Raw genomic sequence first — 22147 nt, 5'->3', positions numbered from 1 at the left:
GGTTACAGTTTTACATACTTTGTATAATTATGTACACGCAGCGTTGAGGACGTGATAAAAATACAAATATTTGCTGGTTAAAACTTTGAATTATGTATGTATACCGTTAGCACGGGTAATTTCAGGTTTGCTCTCTGTTGGTCATTCTTGAACACCACAAAGATTTTTATGTACACCCTGTATTCCGCATTCTGTAATATCTCAGAATGATAATCGGATGCCACGTTGTTTAATGCCACTCAAATATTCCAGTCTGTGGTTCAAATTCCGCTCGTGCCGTGAATGTTTGTCCGCGTTTTTTGTGATTTTATAGCCGTAGGTGTCCGGTTTGGTCAGATGCAAATTAAAGGAATTTCTACAATGCAATTGTTGTCCTTTGATTTTTGCGCCTAGAGTTCAATGTAAAACTTCAAATTTGCGGGATGGGCAGCGTCTAAAGTCGAAAGCAATCCAGTGTTTCGCATACATTAAAGTTGCCATCTTCAAAGTAAATATTCTGAAAAACCGTTTTAAAGCCGATGTTTCAAGTTGCACTCCAGCCATGAAAACCGAAGATAAGAATTTTACACTTCTGTAGACAGGAATTAGACTCGCATATTAGGTAACTAGAGAAAGTGACAAAAGAAGGCACCCTTACCTTCTTCCTCGGATGCACAAGGCATGTAAATGCCCATTGAACATATTTACCCTGAAGATGGCAAATGCAATGAACCCCAAAATTTTAGTTTCTACAATGTACTAATTAGGCAATAAGTGCATATGAAACGTTGGTAAACTTTACCAGACTATACGGAGTGAAATCTCGTATTCATCGCCTTCTGAACTTCAAATCCTACGCAGTTGGTTCTACAAGCATTAGAGACACTTGATTTACGTGACACAAAATTCCGCCATAGTGACGTAGTCAATTACGTGTGCAAAGATTTCCGCTGCCACACTGCCTCATGTAATGCATGCTGTTAGTGCGTCGTATATAATACTACGAGGTTATCGGTGCGATATTAGTCCTATTGTTCAGTGCGCATGCTCCATTTGAGGATGATAATGGTGATATGAATGGTAGCGTTAATGCGAGCATGGGGAAATTCATAATTAGTACTCTACGCCAATGGCCAAATTAAGGATGAATAGTAAGGGACATGTAAGAGTTATGCGAGAAATTCGAACATTTTGGTCGGAGGCATGTGATAATTATACAAGTTTGATGGGAAACGATTACTTCGTAGATCTAGTCGTAAATGGAGCGGTGATATTAAAGTGGACCTGGAACATATGTGGTGAGATGATATGAACTGGATTCATCTGACATGGAATAGAGACAGGTTTGTGGCAGAAACCTGCTTCTTTATTGGAGGATTAATTGGTTCGTATTTAGAAACAATTTTGAATTTATGTTTGTATAACAGAAACTTTCGTTTGTTTGTTTTTAGAAACAAATAGGACAACTTTTAATATATTCTCACAAAAGAATTTCTGTTTGAAATGGGGGTGTATATTTTCCTGTAGACTGACAACTTCGATCGGAGTTGGAGGTGAGTTTGTAATTACTTAAGAAAAGGCCATCAGAGGCGAGTTAGAATGTGACGAAAAATATGTTATAATTGGTTATAATTAACAACATAAATCTCTTATCTGAAATAAAACAAGTACTAATCACCAAATGGCTTACTTACTCAGTCTAAACAAGACGATAAAAACAGCCCGAGACCACATATTTTAATTCATTAATCGTCCTGTATTTTTACCTATGAAGTAGAAAATAGTTATGAAATCAAATAAGAAAGAAGTTAGCAACAAAAATGTTATGATGTATCCTGTTACAACTGAGAGCGTTTACGCTGATAATTTTACCAGCGGCCGGTGAGAAATGTACTAGCTAAAATATGCTTGTAGCTAAATTCCACCAAAGCTTGTGCGATCTACAAATGGACTTATTCACGAGATAACAGATGCTGATCCAACAGAGTCGTAAGTTTATCTGACTTTGTAACTAAGCTCCACCACTGGGTCTTTAACATTCACATTTGTTTGCATTGAGGTACTCATTTATGCATTAAGGCATTCATAGTTTATTCCGGACTGGAATGTATTTGTTATAAGGATTTTAATTAACACGGAAGTTGTGCTCTAAAATAGGCATAAACCTGTTAATTAAATGTATTAGCTTGAGGCGCGTGGGTGCGTCCGTAACCTGGTGAATCTCCTTTTGCCTTGGCACGCTTCCCATCGTTCAGCTCTGACGCTGACATCACTCTGACGTCAGTGAGTGCAGTTTGTTAGAAGGGCGCCATACATCCTCTTTTAGGCACTATAAACATTTACTGGTAACAACAATAAAGAAACGGAAGGGTTCATTGCTGCGAACAGGAACGCCTACTATTTGAACGCGGAACAGAGCTATACTCTGTTCAAGATGTGTGCGGAGGGAAAGCAAACACAGGCGAGAAACAAGGTCAGGTAAGTGAAATGCGTAATTTACATTCGTGACGGTGCTTTAATATCACGCCATTCTTGCTCAGTCTGATGAGGCTCACGTTTGTAAGAAAGGACGCCAAGTAGAGGCTTGAATCGAGTTCAAAGGTACATCCCCGGGTCCTGACCAACAGGAAGTCAATATCATATCGCTGCCCGATCAGTGTTTGCTGATTTCTGCTGCATAACATTTCCCGAATAGACAATTTTACCATTTATATTGCACAAATTTGATGATAGGATACTCACAACCAATCTAAGACCTGTCCTAACGTCGATGGTTGGCTTCTTCGATGTTCCGCCGTGTAACCTGGTAAAACGTGACTGGCGTCTCAGAGGTTAATGTCTCCATCATCATTGGTGATGAGAAGCAACTCTGAAACGTCGATCAGCTTCTATTAAAATGCACTGAACAACATCCCAGGAGAGTCGTGTGAAAACCTAAAATCTTAACCTAGTTGTATAAGTATTTCTCCGTCTTCAAAAAGGACGTATCCCCAAAAGGATTTCCCAACATATTCCTGTACCCATTCCTTTTCTCCCCCACGCTAACCGCATGCCCGACAATAACAGGTGGTGTGTATAAATAAAACACTGCCCGATTTGATAATTCATGCCTCTGATGGACAAGCAATTTCCTCAGCGTTTTGTTTTCAAACATTACTCATCAACATTCTTTCTTCATATTAAGAGATTGTATCCATGCAAATAAAGCAGGCGTCATAACTGTTACTGTAATAAATAGGTGTCATTACAACAATATTTTACAAAGCTGTTGTTCAAGAATAAATTAATACGATATACGTAATTAGTCAGTTACTTGAGCATGTTGTGGGTTGTGACGTCGTGTGGACTAGTAGGTAGATATCAATGATTCTGAGAAACAGACTATCCCCATCTTCAGAGCTAATGCATAGAGTATTTTCACCCTAAACTTTGGTATCTACATACCATTCCACATAGTGTAACAGCCCAGAACAAACCATCTTCATTGCCGTCAGAACCTCACATCTCACGCAGAAGTTGCTCCCTTATATTCACTCACTTCGGAAACTCTCTTACCGTTCTGTATATTAAAATGATAATTCTGTGTATATACAGGTGGCGCCAAAATTACCCCGAATAGTTAAAGATATCATAACTCCACGAACAATTAACGAATTCAAACCAAACGTTTTTATTTAACAAAAACAAATGGTTACAAAATATGTTCAAAATGACCACCTTTAAATTTAATACGAGCATCAAGACCTTTTATGAAATTATCGACAATGCTCGCACACTCTTCGACGTTTATTTCATTTCAGGCTTTGTGAAGCGCCCGTTTCAGCTGATACACGGTAGCGTATCTTGAAGAGGACATTTTTCTCCAGGATTGATCAAACTGCGAAGTCCATAGCGTTCACATCAGGCGAGTTAGAGGACCAAACGTCTTTGTCCAAAATCTGCGGAAACAGCTCATTGCAGAGTGTGATTGAAGATTTCGCTGCATGCGCAGGAGTCCACTCCTGCTGGAGGATCCAGTGTTTGTTTCCAAAATGCATGCGTGCCCACGGCTCCAATTCATCTCTTAAGATTCGTTGTTGGTAGACGACGGCGTTGATTTAGACGCCGCAGTGCACGAAAGCCAGCGGCGTCTTCCCAGAGGAGGTAATGCCGGACCAGACCATCACAGAGGCCGGAAAATGGAGGAGATACCTCAAAACACGTTTCGGCGAGTTGCCAGAGCCTACTGGCACCAATTGACGATGGTTTTGACGATTGTGGAGCGGCTGGATAGTGAAAACCTTTTCATCCGTAAAACGAACCGAGCGATAGCGAGCAACCTGCGAAGTTTCTTGGCTCTTTTGAGTCGATTCGTCGCCATTGCATTCGTGAGGTGATGACCACTTCCGATTTCGTAAGAATGGAGTTTCGGCGTCTTCTTTATGATTCTTCGTACCGACTGTTCGCTGATACCGAGGTTCTTTGCCATCTTTCGCATTGACTGTACCGGATTGCAATCTTACCTTCTAGATGGATCTCTTTGTAACTACGGAAGATTTTCGTCCTCGTCCTGCCCTGTCCTCATTGCTCCCAGTCTCCTTGAAACGTTTTATCGCATCGTAGACAGTTGAAAGTGGTATTTTGAACATCTTCTTTTATTGTTTTTGCCTTAAAACCTATTTTGAATAAATTTACAACTGTTATGCGGCCTTGTTTTGCCATATTAAAAGTTTAAATCAAATTAAAATATTATGTTTGGTATTAGTGAGTGCAAAATAGTACAGAAAATCAAAGGAAAACATTTTTTACGACAGTAAACATAAGAAAGGCGCTAATTTGAAATTACGGGTATTTTTGGCGCACTCTGTGTGTATATATATATATATCAGCTTCGCCGATCGTTTGTTATGTTTGCGAAACACAATACTTAATTTGGGGAAGGATATACATCGATTCATAGTTTTTTATGAAACACCAAAAAAATATCATTATTTCACTGGAGTTTGTCGCCTTCTACACGTAGAGGCACTGCGATGACTGATCCCCATGTAAGGAAACGTAACACATACGTAATGAATTAATCATTCGAATATTAATTTTGAATCGGTAAATGTCACAGAGTCTAATCTGTGATTAAGAAGATAAATTTGCTTTATATTTATGCTTGATGTAAATTATAATTATAACAGTAACCCGTTTACAGTTTTCAGTTAAATTATCAGCGTTAAATGTAACATAAAATACGTCGTTTACATTTTCTGGCCAATAATGAAATGTTTAGCTTAACATTACATCAAAAAATAAGTTGTCATGAACACTTAAGCAGTAGGAAGAAACTTTAACAAAAACCTTTCGTACTGGACACCTGCGAATATGTTCATGTCAGATGCACCGCACAGCATCTTTTATTGTTGAATGTCCCTGTGCCCGGGGTAGACTTTGCTACACTTGCGAACATTCGTTTGTACTGCCATCATATTTCAGTAGCAATGACACACAGCCGCTGAATTTCTCGGCCCATTAATTACCATCCTCGCCAAGTTTCGTTCCAGCTTTCTGTTCTTTGCTGCCTGGAGTTGGATCGCAAAATGGAACTTCTTTCATTCTCTACTTAAAACCCACTCTAATATGAAATAAGTTTTTGTGAAGAACATACTTTCTCTAAAAATCCTTTCACATATGTATAGAGACGAACTTTAACAATAAATTCATAATGTTATAAATCAAAAATCTTATTTTCTGCATAATTGATTCCACTGCCTGTCGGATATCAGAAATAACCCCAAACATCAGCGTACTTCTAAATGTTAACATACACGAATTCCACAAAAATCTGTACGTGTGTTAATGGTCTCGCCCCATGTACAGTTGAAGTGATTACTTATTTTGGTCTATCGCGCTATGAAACGAAGAAAGGATATCGATTTCATGCGAAATACATGCTGTTATTTCGTGCTGTACAAAAAACGTGGGCTGTCAATTTTATATTTTGTTCAAACATTTATCATCATAAAAGTTTGCTGCCCTATATTATATGGTCCTATTGTTTTTACTATCATAGAAATCTGCTCTCCCGCCATGCTAATGAATCTATGATGGTTAATACAATTTACGGACTTGGGGTTTGTCTGCAATATGGAACACGCGCACATCGACAGTAATATTTTTTTAGGATATGTTACTCTCTGGAAAGTTATTGTTCTTTCTCGTTCATTTTCTTCGCCTCAGATCCTGCACAGTTCAGTGCCTAGAACGTATTCGTGCTCTGAATTCCATATAGTTTATGCGGTAGCGGCGAATTGTCGCTTTATTCCAAGGGAAAGATCCCTCTATATCTACTGGGTAGAAATCTCGATGGGCCCCAGAATCAGTCCGAACGCGGTGGCGCTCTGTGGCCCCTAAATGGAAATGATGAGGTAAAGTTGTTTACTGTTAGAAATGTGGAAGTCATTAATCGAAGATCTGTGATGGAGGACAAGTGCTGTAGCACCACTGTTGATTGTTTTATTACGTACTCGTCTACGCTATTACATGACGCGGCAACACGTAATGAAAATGATGCAGAATCTCCTGTTAAATCCACATACAAACAAGGAATTTATTTATTTTGCATATAAAGCGAATACTCATTCTCTGTTTGTTTGGCATGTTTTTAATTTATAGCACGTGTCTTATTTGCTGTTTGTGCGATTTGTTTGTTTGATACCTGTTACATCATGTCGGAATCCGGAACAAACGTGACACAGGAATGGATTCCCAGTCTCACAGATGTAATGAACCATAGCAGACTCAATGAAGCTGGCATTATTTTGGTCACATGAACTACTGACAGAACTCTGCAACATTCGGCATTGCAGTGTACTAGCTAAACGATCGTGAGACATGGACATGCCGCGACTCAGACAAAATAAGAATAGACGAGGTATAAATAGCGGATGTAATATCAAACACCCAAAACAGATACCGAAATATGGAGGCTACTGGATGTTAGTAATTTACGATAACCTGCTTGCAGAATTTACATTAAATGAAAGGCCGTCATCACATGTAGATATACGAATATGTTATCTCAGAACTACACTGCATGTTTACATGCCTATGTCCATCATCAAGTGCAAATATACATACAGAGAAACCACTACCGAATTCGTACACGATCGCATGTGATGTATATTGTTATAAAAATATGTGGAGTCCGTTAATATTCTATATCAGATAAAGTAATTTTAAAATTCTGAGATACAAAGTGCTAACTACTGACTATTTCCAATTAGATTCTGGTACTACTTCAATATCTAAATAGTTTAATATTTTACATATCTTTGACAACGTTAGCAAGCTTCGGTCATTTATATATTTATTTATAATGGGAATTATCACAAGCTGTAAGAACGATTAAAAGTGATTAAGGCGAATAAGGTCGTCATACAAACACGCATTATTAATTCAAAAGTGTTCTTCCTCTGTGCATATATCCACCTGATGATGAACAGAATGATCGAAAGATGTAGCATAGTTTTCAGGTATTACATTCTTATCTGCGTGCTGTGTTGACGGTTTTTCAGTTCATTATTAAAAATGAACGGAGATATTGAACGTGCGGAGAAAGGAAGCCAAAGATAATATACACTCATAAAGATACAGGGCAAAAGACTAAGGATTCCGGTAACACAATTTCGAGAACGTTACAGGCGTTGTTACATTTTATTTACTCATCGGATAAATTGAGAACCCTTACGTAAATTCAAGCTTCCTTACTTAAATCTTCTGTTAAGACTGACGTTTTATTTTAGGGCCTGACTTCATCTCAGTCATGATAATGGAAAGATTCAAATAGAGTTTACGGAACTTGATAACGTCAAAAAATGATGTTCTGATGAGGTATATATTTGGAGAAATGCCTGTTATGCAGTTATCTGTAACTCTGATTAGTTTTGTCGACATATATTACGGAATTAATGTGGAATAAACAATATATCTAACTGGTATCCCATAAGTTACGTGATGCTATTAAACTCCAAGGAAAGCAGTGTCGCTCAGTAATAAAATCACGGCCATTAGTTTGACCCCTTTAAGTAGGAAAACAGTGTAATGAAGAAATATCGCTGTTTCAAAGTGTCAGTGCCGCCAGCTTGTAGCGAGGACCGACTGCAAGATGTCTGCTGCATGTAAAATATGGAGTGAAGTGAAAGGTCGCTGTATCTTGTTAAAGTTTCACGCAACTGAACGGTAATATTGCTAAACAGGTATTGAGTTGAAGCTCTTTAAAGGACAAGCTTCGTCTTTATAGCATTCAATGATTCGGTCCGGTCCCTGTCTGCAAAATAATATACCACACCACTGATCCAGATTGCAGGCTTTTGGTTCTGCTTATGATGACTTCAAGTGAGATTCGTGATGGACAAAGTGGCACTCGAGTAGACGTTTTCTCCAAGTTATTTGGTTTTCCCCTCCCATTCATCATACCACCACTGCTCCATACGTGCCTATCACCGCCCCACGAGGTGTGCGATAGCCTCGATCACGCAACACATTAGCATACCCTCAGCACATCGTTACGGCTTCATATTCTGATCGGACTCTTGGCTTGAGTCAGTAACTCCGTTAATTCTGATTAGAAAACAATTTGCTGTTTATTATATTAACAAAATAAAACCTATTAAAGGGTCTATGTGGGCAATGTACTGAGTTACTGAACATGTGTGGTATACACCGTTACTACCAGGAGCAGAGCGTTTATGTTAATCGTGTTAACCTGGCTAACAAATTGGAAAACGTAAGACTTGAGGTTCTCACAGCGGTGAATATGAAGATTTCTGTCTTCTGGGTTATTGCGCTGTGTAGTCTGGTCGATGTTAACCAACGTTTCAGAGGTCATACTGCCTCCGTCATCAGGGCGATGATCGCCCTGATGACGGAGGCAGTATGACCTCTGAAACGTTGGTTAACATCGACCAGACTACACAGCGCAATAACCCAGAAGACAGAAATCTTCAAATTGGAAAACGCTCACTCGCGATATTAATTGCGTAACTTCGTCCTGCCTCGGGATCAATTTTCATTATGTTACTCTCCGCCAGTGTTTACTATTATCCAATGAACGAATAAGTTCATACAATTTTCCTGTGCTTAAACATCCTTTCGTTTTATACATGGAACGTTTAAAAATTCACATCAGAGAAGCTACGTCTACAATCAATCCAACATCTAGCACTGCATATGAGGTCTGTGAAAGCAGGGCTAGGAACATTTTGCTTTAGAAAGATGGCAATAAGCCAGCAACAACCTGAAATGTGTACAGCCTGTTCGGAAGTACTGTTTATTTATGGTTTATTTAACAAACCTTTAAATAACTAAGATTATACATATAGTCTCAGTGTTCCAAATAAAAAGACTATTAATGCAGACCGTAACTGCTAAATATATTACCTGCAATTGTAAAAGTAGATGTATATTACTACGCTATATTTATAAGAAAAGTAAATCACGTATTTGCTTCTTAATAATTCAGATACATTCTTCCTATTCTAGATAAGCCAGTTTCTTAACGTGCAAGGAATTTATAGTGTTTAAATGTTACTTTTAATTTACTTACCCAATATGCTTGAGATTTTTAATATTCTAGGATATATATCAGACTTGATATGCCGAAAAAGCCAGTGGTTATACACGAGAGCGCTGATGTCTGTGAACAGCTATTAAATAGAATACTGAAGTCGCTATAGTAGCCGTCACCAAATTAATTCAGCGCTGCACGTTCTGGGCTGTTTTCACTCACATGGGCTTCGCTGTTTATGCGGTAACGTTGTATGATTTTGCTATGACCATGAATCATGCAATTTGGTGACGGCTACTATAGTTCGTTTCTCCCACATAACTATTCACCTTGCATGGGATATCAGTCTCCACCTAAGCCGTTAACGTTATGTGGACTCAATATAATCTTCTCGGGAAATCAACCGCGTCAACTGGTTACCGTAGTAAATCAACGTTTCGGGAACCAACTCTGTCCCCATCATCAGGGTTCTGATGTGACTGGATACCTCGGAAATCGCCTGTGTACAGGTATCCAGTCACATCAGAACCCTGATGATGGGGATAGAGTTGGTTCCCGAAACGTCGGTCTACTACGGTAACCAGTTGACGCGGCTGATTACCCGAGAAGATTTTATTGATTGTACTCGCTGCGAAAGTCTAAAATCCTATGTTATGTGGACTGTTTCCACAAATATGTTACCGTATTATGAGAAATGATTTAGAATAACATTTTACTTAAAAAATATACAGCTACAAGAAATTTCTGTTATCTCAAGAGGACTTTATTGATTAATGCAGAGTAGTTTTAGCGTATCTGCTTCCAGATTGTTAGTGACAGCTAACATGAGCGTAGATTTATTTCCTGACCAATCTCTCCCATTAAAACTTATTTCTCTTTGGTTGTAAACCACGCGTATTATCATTATATTCCCTTCTGAATCGCGTTTTAATTAATTTTCTAAATGGAATAGTTGTAATGCGTTATATGATCCTGTCTTTTTATTTGTGCCAGCAAATTAATTCTGTACACCGTGCCAGAGGGTCCCTTGTCTGATCCTGCGATCTGCACTTTTACTGTTCGTCGCATTTCCCTAAAAATGTTATTTAACGGCGTTTGCCAACTACTGGATTAACATAACACCAAAAATAATTTACGAAACCCAGTCAAAGAGCGAATACTCCTAATTCACTGTTATGCAGATGGTTATATCTGCAGTTTTCAGACGTGTACCGGCTCGGTACGGTGGCTATGTTACGCACTGGTCAACCGATGTTCGATTCGTGGTAGTGAAAAAATTGTTCCCTTCGTCAGAATCCAGCGGCTGGGGACCACCGGAGGTCCCTCTACTTCCATTAAAGCCGCCAGAGCATAAAGCTGACCTATCACCTCAATAAACCGCCGATGTTGGTAATTTGTTACGTTTTACTAACCACTTGATTGTAACCGACACGTGGGAAATAATATGCAGAAATATGGGATGACGTTTAGTCTCATGATAATACAAAGTTGCATTAACATCAGATATCTTCTGGGATGTTGCACCGTGTAATGTAATGTAGTCTGGTAAATATTGGCCGACGTTTAAGAGGCGCTTACTTCTTTCATCATCAGTGTGATGAGTGATGATGATGGTGATGGAAGTTAGCTCCTGAAACGTCGGTAATCATGCTACAATAAAGCCATCTTAAAACAGATGTTGCTGAAAAAAGGGCTGACAGACTGAAGATATTCATATTCATCGCCCTGATGACGGAGGCAGTATGACCTCTGAAACGTTGGTTAACATCGACCAGACTACACAGCGCAATAACCCAGAAGACGGATATCTTCATATTCACCGCTGTGAAAACCTCAAGTCTTACACGGCTGACAGACTCTTTACTGTTTACATCTGGTGACATAGAGTGACTGAATCAAAGAATGCACAATAAAACCTTGCTGTATGAAGGGTTTTCCGGGGATTGTGACTGCCAGAATAACGTGCACTCACCCTTGGCTGCACAACGCAGTGTCCCAAGTTTTAATTAAAAGACCAGCCACTGTGAAACGTTTGTGCTGCAGTTGTGGAAAGCAAATTAGAAATAAATAGAGTTCGTTAGGTAAAGTGACAGGATGGCAGAAACATCACTGGGGACTCACCACCGGTCGAAATAACAGTACACGGTACCTCGCAATCTAATTACACAAAGCCAAGTCCTTGACAAGGTAATATCCGCTCAGCTGATCAAGACTTCTAAGTCGATTCTACACCTCCAAATTCTGTTTCCTTAAAGTCTGTGTTAATTCCATTATCCCACTACGCGCATGTATCCCAAGTGAAGTGGTTCTTCCGTTTAGCTTTTTCAAACAAAATTTTGTATGCATTTATCGGTCTTCGCATTCACACCAAATTCCATAAATTTGACGGTCCTAGTAAGACTGCAAGTGCGGTGTTTCCTCCCGCTATGGTGCAGATATTCTTCTGAGCACCCCTTCCCTAAAATCCCTGGATTTTTGTTCTTGATTTCAAGTTAAGACTAAGCTTCAGAACCACACAAAGTGGCAGGTAAATTCCTAGGTCTCTACCTTTCAGTTTTTCAGGATTAAACCACAATTACAATTTTAATAATGTGTTAGAATACAGCCTACATAAAACATTTCAGAATTTTAACCAGGAAATTATAAAATTATCGCAAGTTCCAATTTAAGGTGTTTCAGCTAGGCACTAGAGAAGCTAGACTGTTAGCCTCAAAAAGTTTGCTGATAACATACAATTTAACATTTAGTTACTAAATTTTAAATTATACAATTCTTTTCTAAACAAAAGTGTCCGTTTATTCTTTGTCGATAGTTATCCTGTATTTAAGCATCATTTACGATTATAGAAGCCAACTAATGAATACATGAACGGGTGACATTTAATTTAAAAATCCTTCAATTTCATTATTAGTACCAAATAATAACAGGTTCTTAAACACCTATGCCGGATAAGTTCACGATAATGATAAAAATACTTTTCTTCAAACTTTAGTCCTCAGAATTCCCTCGAATTTTGAAACCCACTATACTTATTCCGCCCCCGTCGTCCTCAAGTACTCCTACATAACCTTGTGCAATTTCCAGCAGCCAGACATAAACACATAAAGCAAATATTTAAGGCTTTATAAACACCATTATCTTTCCTGCTGATACAACATTAATACAGCGTTTTAATGTTTCATGTGATATATCAGTTGCAGTCCTTTTATTTATTCAGCTGTCGTTTTAACATTGTGGTTTATTCAGAGCAAAGTGACCGTTGCCTTTCAACACTTTTCTTTCAGCCCGAGATGCTGATCGCGTACCGCCTAAAAATCTGGAGAGCTCGGAGCAGGAAGGTAATTAACATATTTTAGTGTTATTAAGTAGGTATACATATGTTTCCAACACCAGTAAAATTTTATAAAGAATATTTGGTACATTAAAAAACGATGGCCTGACCAAGAACTAAATAAACATTATTTTGACATTTGAAAATTAAATACCAAACAGCTCTTATTATAGATACTATCTCCCCCTCATGTACGGAATAAGACGGTACCACTGATGTATCTACAGTGGGATACTGTTATATTCATGTACGTGAAAGACAGATAAATTCGCATCTCCGTTTGTAGTCCGTGCAACTTTGCGAAACCACGAGTTACATTGGAAACATGATTCCATCCTCAGTTGAGGGATATTTGAACACTACGCTGTGTTCTGGACAAAGCGCGCTGATGTTCTTGGATGTAGACCTTCCTTCAGCTGCATTTCTGTTGAACATACACAGAATTTTCCCATTTTCAATCACTCTACCTTGTGTTTAACATTCAAAGTTTTGTTCCTTCATGGTAATTTCAATTTCTTGCGGGAAAAGGTTCCTCGCAGTAAGTGGCCCATATTAAAATATATTTTGGTGGTTTCAATTCAGTACAGTTCGAATAGATTAATAAACACTATATCGCTGTGACTATGCAATATAAACTGCTCGCTCCACTTCGTTAGTTGTCTTTCAACAGTCTAAGTACAAGGATGTACGAGGTGCGATCGGAAAGTTTCAAGACTGCGCCTATATTTTTAAAAAAAATAAAAAACCCGTACACTTATCTCAGGTATTAAATTCATCCATCACCCTCGAAGTAGTTCCCCTGGGAGTGAATACAACGATCCCAGCGCCGCTGCCAAGCCTGGAAGCATCCCTCGAAATCTTTCTTTGTCAGCCTGTCAAGCACCATCTGCGATTCTGCCTGAATCTCTTCTATCGTCTCAAATCTCCTTCCCTTTAGCTGAATTTTCATCTTTGGGAAGAGGAAGAAGTCACACGGCGAATAAGGAGGGTGCGGGATGACGGCCATGGTGTTTGAGGCCAAAAACTGCCGAACTTTGAGGGCGGTGTGCGCTGGCGCGTTGTCATGATGCGTCGCATGTGGAGTTCTTCCTTTAGAATCAGCTGACAGGTCCCATAGCCTATCCCAACAATGTCGCACAAGTCGTTGATGGTACGACGTCGATCTTCGTGAATGGCCTGCCGAATCTTCGTAACATTTTCGGGCGTTATGCTCGAAGATGGTCGTCCAGAACGCTCCTCCATCATCGACAGAGGTTCGGCTATTTTTAAAACGTGAATGCCACACAAAAGTTTGTGCACGACCCATTGCGGACTCCCCAAATGCTTGCTTTAGCATTTCATAGGTTTCCGTAGCCGTTTTGGCGAGTCTTTGGCAAAATTTGATGGACACGCCATTCCGAAATCGCAGGAGGGTCGGTGTAATGCACTACCAAAACGCCCGTAACTAAGAAACAAATGCTAATTCGATGATGCCGGCTGGCACACTGATTCACTATGAATGTAGGCCGCACCCCCTAAAGGCAGAAGCTCGTACTACATCCGGTTCGCCCTCTATTGACACAGTCTTGAAACTTTCCGATCGCACCTCGTATTTTCCACAATTGCAACGAGCATGAGTATGAGTTCGTTGCTTAACAGTACCTGGCCTCTCGTTCTTAATTAATTTGCCAGAATTAGTCTAGGGATGCATTTCCCGATTATCATGTGCCAGACAAATCGACATCATCTCGTCTGGTGAACCGTTCCGTGACAAAGGAAGCGTGAAGTACAACAGAATCTGGTCAGATGCGTCAGACAGGAGGAGAAGAGTGAATGCATGCATGGCAGAGCGCGGTGGACATTTCCAACACTTAAAATAAAATTAAATGTTAAAAATCGAACCATCTCCCCCCCGTATTCCACCTTCATTTTTGAAATCATTCAGTTTTTTTCAGAATTTCTGTTTATTTTTTATATATGTGGCTACTCTTGTTTCTGCTGCATACAACGTCATGTTTGTACTCTTGTGCTGTTTGTTACGCGCGCAAAATCTTGTGCAGTGGCCTTTGCCTTTCCTAATGATCTAACTGCCTTGTTAACGTGAGTCATATATTTCTCCACTTTCAAAGCTTTGTCGCTTGCTGTCTCATTTGCAAATCATTTAAAATCTCCTTATTCGTTCAGTGAACCGAGTAGAAATCTCCAAATCAGAAATGTAATGATTCTTTCGTTCGCTTCATTAATTCTTTGTGATTTCTCTATATTTTTGTCCACTGATTTTCTTCCTACTTTTAATCATTGCGCTGAGAATATTTATACGATTGTAATTTTAAATTAATTAATTACATTCACTCTTCTGGTAACGAACATTAATTCTGTTAGTTAACTTCATTATCTCTTTAATCAATTTCTCTTATAAAAATTGCCTTTAATTCCAATTTCTCCTGCTGATTTTAGCTTGTTTCTTCCATTCGTCCGTTTTTTATTCCTTAAAATTCCTAGTGTTTCTTCGTGTCTTTATGTTGGCCTGATGACGGAATCACAGCGCAACAACCCAGAAGACAGAAATCTTCACACTTCTCTTTAGTTTGTTGCTAACCATCAATTGTTCGCTTCCATAACCCACAAATTAGTTACATGGCTTTCTAATTTTCCTGTCCTCTCTATGCCATTTTATTAATTGTTTTCAATTTGCCATAATTTTCTTCTGAGTGTATAACGTCCTTGCAGAGCAATGACTACATTTTCTTACTGCCTTTATTTTCCAAATATATTTTGCTTGTAGTATATTCTGTTTATTGCACCCTGCTTAAAATTTGTGCCACTTACATGACAGTTATTTTAGCATAATTTCCTATCCTTCGTCGATGTAACTGTATAGAAATTCTTGTCTTGCAAAAGAACTCACACGAATTGATGTGTGCAACAAATATTATTTCCATGGATCCTTGTTTCTTTCGTGAAGATACTGTTATTTCACTTAAAACTTGCTTTCTTTTAACAATATTAATCGATTCTTGTTTTGTACCTGTGGAACATAGTAACTTACTCTTTGAGACGAACATAAATTGCAGGTGTTTAAATTATTCTCAGAGAAATGTATGGACCGAGAAAGGATGAAGTAAGTCAGAGAAGTTTAATATATTACAGAAGCAACGAGAAACTTATAATTTATAGCTTGCATCTTGAATGGTATTGTCAGAATACTGGGAAAAAGTTACCATCGAATATGCATGTGGCTAGGATGGGAGGGAAGAAATGCATACAGAATTTTGGTAAGGAAACATTTAGGAACACGTCCATATGAAAGCCCGGCAATGAACTGAGAAGACAAGAAAGATATGTTTAAGGTAAATGGGTGCTGAGTTTAGAAAGTGGGTGAACTGATTCAAAATTATGACAACCGATAGACATCAGTATTAGTGGTGTTGAACGTACGATTTATACCATCAGCGAGCGAGATGATAATCGTCCTTTAGTTTTGAAGTAAGTCATTAGGCTAAATTACTTAGTAATGTGTCTCAAGAAATTGGACAAACCAATTTATTAAATTTTCTCGGCACGGTTGCCAGCGAGGGCCGAACAGCAGCTTATTTTAAGACTTATTCTATTGTTTTAAAGTTATTTTTACTTGTCATAACGATACTGGTGCCGCAAGTGTTGGCAGTACTGCAAAATGCCACATCACGCGATAGCAGATCTGATGGCATGAACACAAAACAACACAAATGCTCACCACATCCAGCTTCATCGCACAAACCCGTGTTTCGCTGAAGTGCCCATATCGACTGAATCACCGGTAAGACTTCGATCATACCTGACACGTGAGACCTTAATACGTCAGTTTCTATAGTGCTGAGTTATTCACTGGACTAACGATGTTGGATTCGATGCTCGCAATTTGGAATTTTTCCTTTCCTAACATGCCCAACCACATGCCCTATATTGGGTTTTTGAGGCTGAAGGCACGCTAAGTATTATCTTGCTTTCAATGATTAGGCGTGTATTTTTACAAAACAGTCGTTGAACGCGTGTTTTTAAAATACAAGTACTATGCTCTTCCACAGAACATAAACTTATTGTCATTGGGTTGTATTATTGTGTATTTGGTAATAACGTTACTTACAGGCAAATTCCGTGTTAAATTTTTCTGATAAAACGTTAAAGTTTCGCGCAGTCGCCATGTTTGTAATTGCTAACTTACAAATAATATTACATACATGTCTCCATACGAACTTTAACATGTCTAACTGCAACTCTTCGTTTTATATCGGTGACAGACTGAAGGCTAATGAATATTTTGGCAGGACTACCGTGTTTTCGTTTCACGTTTTACAAAACGTTGCTAATTAATAGTTACACAGTTTTAATGATATTACCATAAATATTTTCATGATAATCAAGTGTTGCTAGGGCCCACCTCAAACCTTCGCGCAGGTTATGTTGAGCGCAAGAAGGAGGTGAGAAATGTATATATAATTTTTTCTCGGAAATCCTGATGCGAAGAAACTCGAAAGACCTAGATATGGATGCCAGGTAAATATTGAATGGATGTTAGGGAAATGGGTTTGGAGGATGCGGATTGGATTCATCTGGCTAAGAATAGAGAACTCTGTCGGGCTTCAGTGATTACGGTAATGAACCTTCGGGATCTGTTACATATGGGGAGTTTCTTAACTTGGTGAGCGACTAGACTGGGCTGTATGAAGTTAGCTAAACAAGATTAACCCACAGGAGTTTCAGACTGGATTCAGAACTTGATTTCAAGTGCGGAAAATGGCAATGAACCTTGTGTAACAGGAAAAATAAAATATTGCAAGTTGATATACAAGCATGAAAGAAAATGCAGTTAGTGACGAAATCGAATACAGGATATCGAACAACAAATACATTCTGCGACTTATTACATCAGTGCATCTGTAATTCAGCCCCGGACTCAGTAACGAATAATTACATTACGTCAGCACTGACAGCTGAATATTGATATCGTTCACTGAGTTGAACATTTCGAAGATCCGTAGCAAATATTCGTCCGGGGCCCTTATCTTCGAGAATAATCTACTTCTTGTTGCGTAAGTACCTTCAAACAAAATTAAGCCCAATGTCTGACATCTGAAATAGAATGAACTGAAGCGTTTAAATTACTGCAACAAATGAAAGAAGAAAGCACAGCCTAATCATTAAGTACAGCGTTCTCGTCAGAGAATTACCTGTGACAGGAGTAAGGAAACAAGTTTCAGAACTCACGTAAGACGTGGGACGCGACATGCACGCAGGATGACACTATAATTAGATCACTGAATGTGTAATCGTCTTACTGCCAATAAGCCGGGATGCTTCAGCCAGTAAAATGGATGACTACGTCCCGGACGATGGATGTTCGATTGTGGATAAGGAAGAGAATTTTTTCTTATTGAGAATTGAGGTTCTCACGACAGCTACTATGAAGATGGATGTCTTCTAGGTGGTTGTGCAATGTGGTATGGTAGACGTTACCGACGTTTCAGAGGTGTTCTGCCTCCATCATCAGGGTAATAGTCCTAATGTTGGAGGCAGCATGTACCTCTGAAACTCCTACACAACTGCTCAGAAAGAAGTCATAACTGATTTGTATCTCAACTACCATTGTGTTTGGACCGACTGTGGTAACCATCCAGTCCCGTATTCAGGGGGCATCGTGGAATATTTCTCCGGGTGTAAAACGGAAGGTTCATAAGTTTTTCTTCAGGATATGTGAAACCGAACGCCTCTGTGTGCCTTCATGGTGCTATGATTAAGCGAAGGATCAATTTTACCTTTCTCAGACTTCAGATTTCGATGGCTTCCTTTATTAATTCACTGCAGAGTTATTAGTTGCAACCCAGTTACATGATTGATTTCAGAGAAATTTAATTACTTTCGATTATTCGGAACGTTTCCAAGAATGTGACGTATTCTAAGAGAACACGTTATTGTTCCAGCTATCATAATATTTTGAAATGACGCAATGTATGAAGCGAAATATTAGTTGGGCACAGAAACAGCAGCCATATTAAAAAAAATGTTACTTTCATCTCGGCGTTCATATTGCGTGCGTATTCAGGGAAGCGCCTTCACAGATGAAACAAGAGTTCTTCGGTAACTATTCTCGGATCAAGTATCCAGTAGTAAATATAAAAATGAAGACTGGAAGAAACTACATATACGATATGTGTCGCAAAAATTAAAACTTGTTAACGAACTCTTTGCTCGAAGTGCATTATGGAGAGGTCGTGTCTGTGAGTCCGTAACTGAGCAGGCTGGTGTATCAGTAATGCTGTATCCGTACTTGTGTTTGGAAGGTGCAAGTTTTGAGTTCGGCTCTCGGCCAGACTAATAAAGCTTTTGTTTCTCGTAGGCTTTCTTGGCCTCTCCAGATGAATGCCGTCAAATAGCAGCACCACCACTTTCCAATTCTTTGTGGATGAAACAGTTTCCTTAAATAACCTATCGCTAAATTCATAAACTGCGTTTCAATCCTCCTGTCAGAACGTTCCATTCCCAAACTATCCAAAGGATTTCAACGAAATTCTGCGAGCTTTGGTTCTTATTGTTCCAGTATGTGAGCAGAGATTGTTCAATCACGTTGGTATTCGAATACCTCTAAGTCAGGGATCGTTATTCTCGCGCTATCAGAACGGCTGGAGCGTGAGGCTGACCACTCACGTCCACCCCATGACCAATATCTCGAATACAAAGGTTTTCTCCCCATGCTCCATGCTAGCTTCCGTGTCGTGACAGGGACAACCTTATTCTCAAATGTTTATGTTCAGGATTACCAGTACTTCGCGGGAGCGTTTCCAAACCTTTCTGTAACATTTGGTGAGACTCTCTGGAAAGGGGACTATGGGTTACACGTCAGAAGGCTTTTACCTACAAAGGAGAGAAAAACACAGATTAAAGGCTGAAACATCGATGCCTCGTGTGTGAATCGAACCAGCTACCCCAGTTTGGGAGCGGTCTGGAGTCCTCCTTACTTTCTTGAGAATGCTGTCGCAGCCGGTGAGTGTTGGTGATTCCTAACGCTGACTATTCAAGCGTTCAGTTGCGTGGAAGAACACGAACACGAAGTTCGATCAAAACGTTCCTGCGGGCAATGTTGCAATCTGTAAAGTGGACTTCGCCGTTACCTTATATCTTTGTCACCTGTAAACACCCATCCCATTCCTGTAGCACATCGATAATGGAATTTATAATTCATAGGATTAAAAACTGCGTTAATACAGCCGCAGAACTTAGCTCCTCTAAGATGGGGATTCAGAACAAGGTTGGTAATCCTTCATTAACTTCCATAGGGTCCCATAAGTCCCTTTTCTTGGCAGGTTGATAACAGTGGTATTGTGGTCCTCGTACACTCGGAAGATACCCGCTTTAAATCCTGATGGAGAATGAGCATTTTCCCCTGTCACTTAGTTTCTCCCGACAAATTTTAGGACAGTGTCTTAAAACAGACCACGACATTATAGACTTTTCAACCATATCCAGTCATTATAATTCATTAATTTTCATATAACATGCACAGTTGGCTTGACGTTGGATAATGCTGTTCTCAAGGCTAGTTATCATTTCCTAATTAATATCCTTTATCGACATATCCACGCAGCAAATTGTTTAATGCAACGCTAGCTTGTGTTCTGGAGGTGCACAGAGGGAATTGTGTCTCTCCAAATGAATTCTGGTATAGACACAGTTCTTTCAAACAGCCCAAGACCGTCTCCTTCCATTTCCTTACCTGCTTATTATTCTCCCTTCATCTCACTAGACTTAGGTAACCTGTGCAGTTGAAACAACGTCAACTAAACAGTGTTTGCAATGGAAACTAAAAAAAAACATATGCAGTTAGGTGAAAGATGACATTGCTTGTCCTTGGTGCAGTAAGACTAGAGGGCTGTGATATTTAGCTTGTTTTCTTTTTATATCCTTCCTGGCGAAAGGTCGGTTCAGCTTCGCAAAGCATCGAGCCCCGTCGCCATAAAGTTGGTGCTACAAGCTGAGGGGGCGGGGGGGGGGGTACATTGTGCTCAAAAATGTCATACCTTACTGCGTTAATAATTCAGGACAGTACCTTGCGGCCGGGTGTAATGTGTGGCTGGAGGACCCAGTTGCTGCTGTTGGCTGCTGATGGAGCTGCAACCACTTGTTTGATGATGCAGATCACGTGACGGATACTCTTCCTCCCCTTCCCCCCTGCCTGTACTCCCAATCTCCATGTCTGTCATTTTCCTTCGTCTCTGTCTTCTACCACCCCCCAACCACCCCCCCTACTTTGACACTTTGTTTTCTTTCACTTGTTGTTCGAGTCCACTTGAAAATGCTCTTAGATCCGAGTTGAAATTAGATTTTGGTTTCTTCACCACTGTTTCCTCTTGCCCCCACTTAGATTCTTCTGTCCCACTTCAATCCTTTATTTGTCTACGTAACTCTTTTATCTTCTTCAAAGTTTGTTCATCTTACAGAAAAAACTGTAACCTACGCGCAGCAGACCTTCCAGCCACACTCAATAACCTGGACAAATCGACAACTGTCATATAGGGAGACTGCTTTATGGTGTGGACAGACTGGAAGATTGTGTCATGACCCGTCCCGACAACAGGCAGTTTGCCCACTAGTGTCGTGGTGAACTCCGGACTACCATGCAGCTGGCTACATGCGCAGCATTCCTCAGTCTCCCCCCACAACCCGCGATATTTTCGCGACTCCTTCGTGCAGTACCAATGCCATCTATTGGACGAACAATGAAATTCAAGAACACGGCGGTGAACTGGGCGTAATCGTACTTCGCGATTTATAAAAATATGTAATGTGATATATGACGCAGGAATTCGAGTAATTTCATCGTGACATTAAATTCGGAGAATGCTTAGTGCCAAGCAGTTCAGAATCTTTTGTCTTCCCGCCTGCTATCTAAAAACAAAAGATTAAAATGTACGAAACTATAGTTCTATCAGATTTTTTTGTACTAGCGTCAAATCGTATGTAAATCTTTGGACGTATTTAGCATAAACATTGTCTCCCTTGAGGGCACGTTCTCAATGAGGGAAATGATCTAGATAGGTTGTCTTGATAGATGATCTAGCTTGGTTATCTGTTTTTTGTATTTCTTTAACGTTTTATATTTATATTAGTGTTCCCTAGGTGGATTATTTATTTTTATTTTTATTTCTTCGTTTATTTTGCTTTGTGTTAATATTGTTTCTATTTTGGGTTTGCCTGTACTTGGCAGTTATATTTAATACTGTACATGTATAAGTTTAGTTAATCTGTTTGTGTAATATTTTTCATTATTATTCATTATTATTGTATGT

General features: G+C 39.4%; 1 protein-coding gene across 4 annotated transcripts in view; it reads right to left on the bottom strand.

Annotated features, from left to right (window-relative positions):
- LOC110828142 (uncharacterized) overlaps positions 1 to 21519 on the bottom strand; it is a 266276-nt gene extending 244757 nt beyond the window's left edge. For 2 of the 4 annotated variants that reach the window (XM_087343445.1, XM_087343444.1), the window contains exon 1: positions 20908 to 21519. In XM_087343445.1, coding sequence (XP_087199571.1) covers positions 20908 to 21061 — 154 coding nt within the window. In that variant the 5' untranslated portion in view covers positions 21062 to 21519. The remainder of the gene's footprint in view (positions 1 to 20907) is intronic. The other 2 variants (XM_087343442.1, XM_087343443.1) reach the window with 2 other exon arrangements.
- Positions 21520 to 22147: the final 628 nt, after the last annotated feature.

Source organism: Zootermopsis nevadensis, unplaced genomic scaffold, assembly GCF_977971745.1.
Source record: "Zootermopsis nevadensis isolate Lab colony 2312 unplaced genomic scaffold, Znev_1.0 Znev_ptg000006l, whole genome shotgun sequence".
Lineage (NCBI taxonomy): Eukaryota > Metazoa > Arthropoda > Insecta > Blattodea > Termopsidae > Zootermopsis > Zootermopsis nevadensis.
The sequence above is the reverse complement of the archived record's forward strand: the minus strand, read 5'-3'. Positions and strand labels throughout refer to the sequence as shown.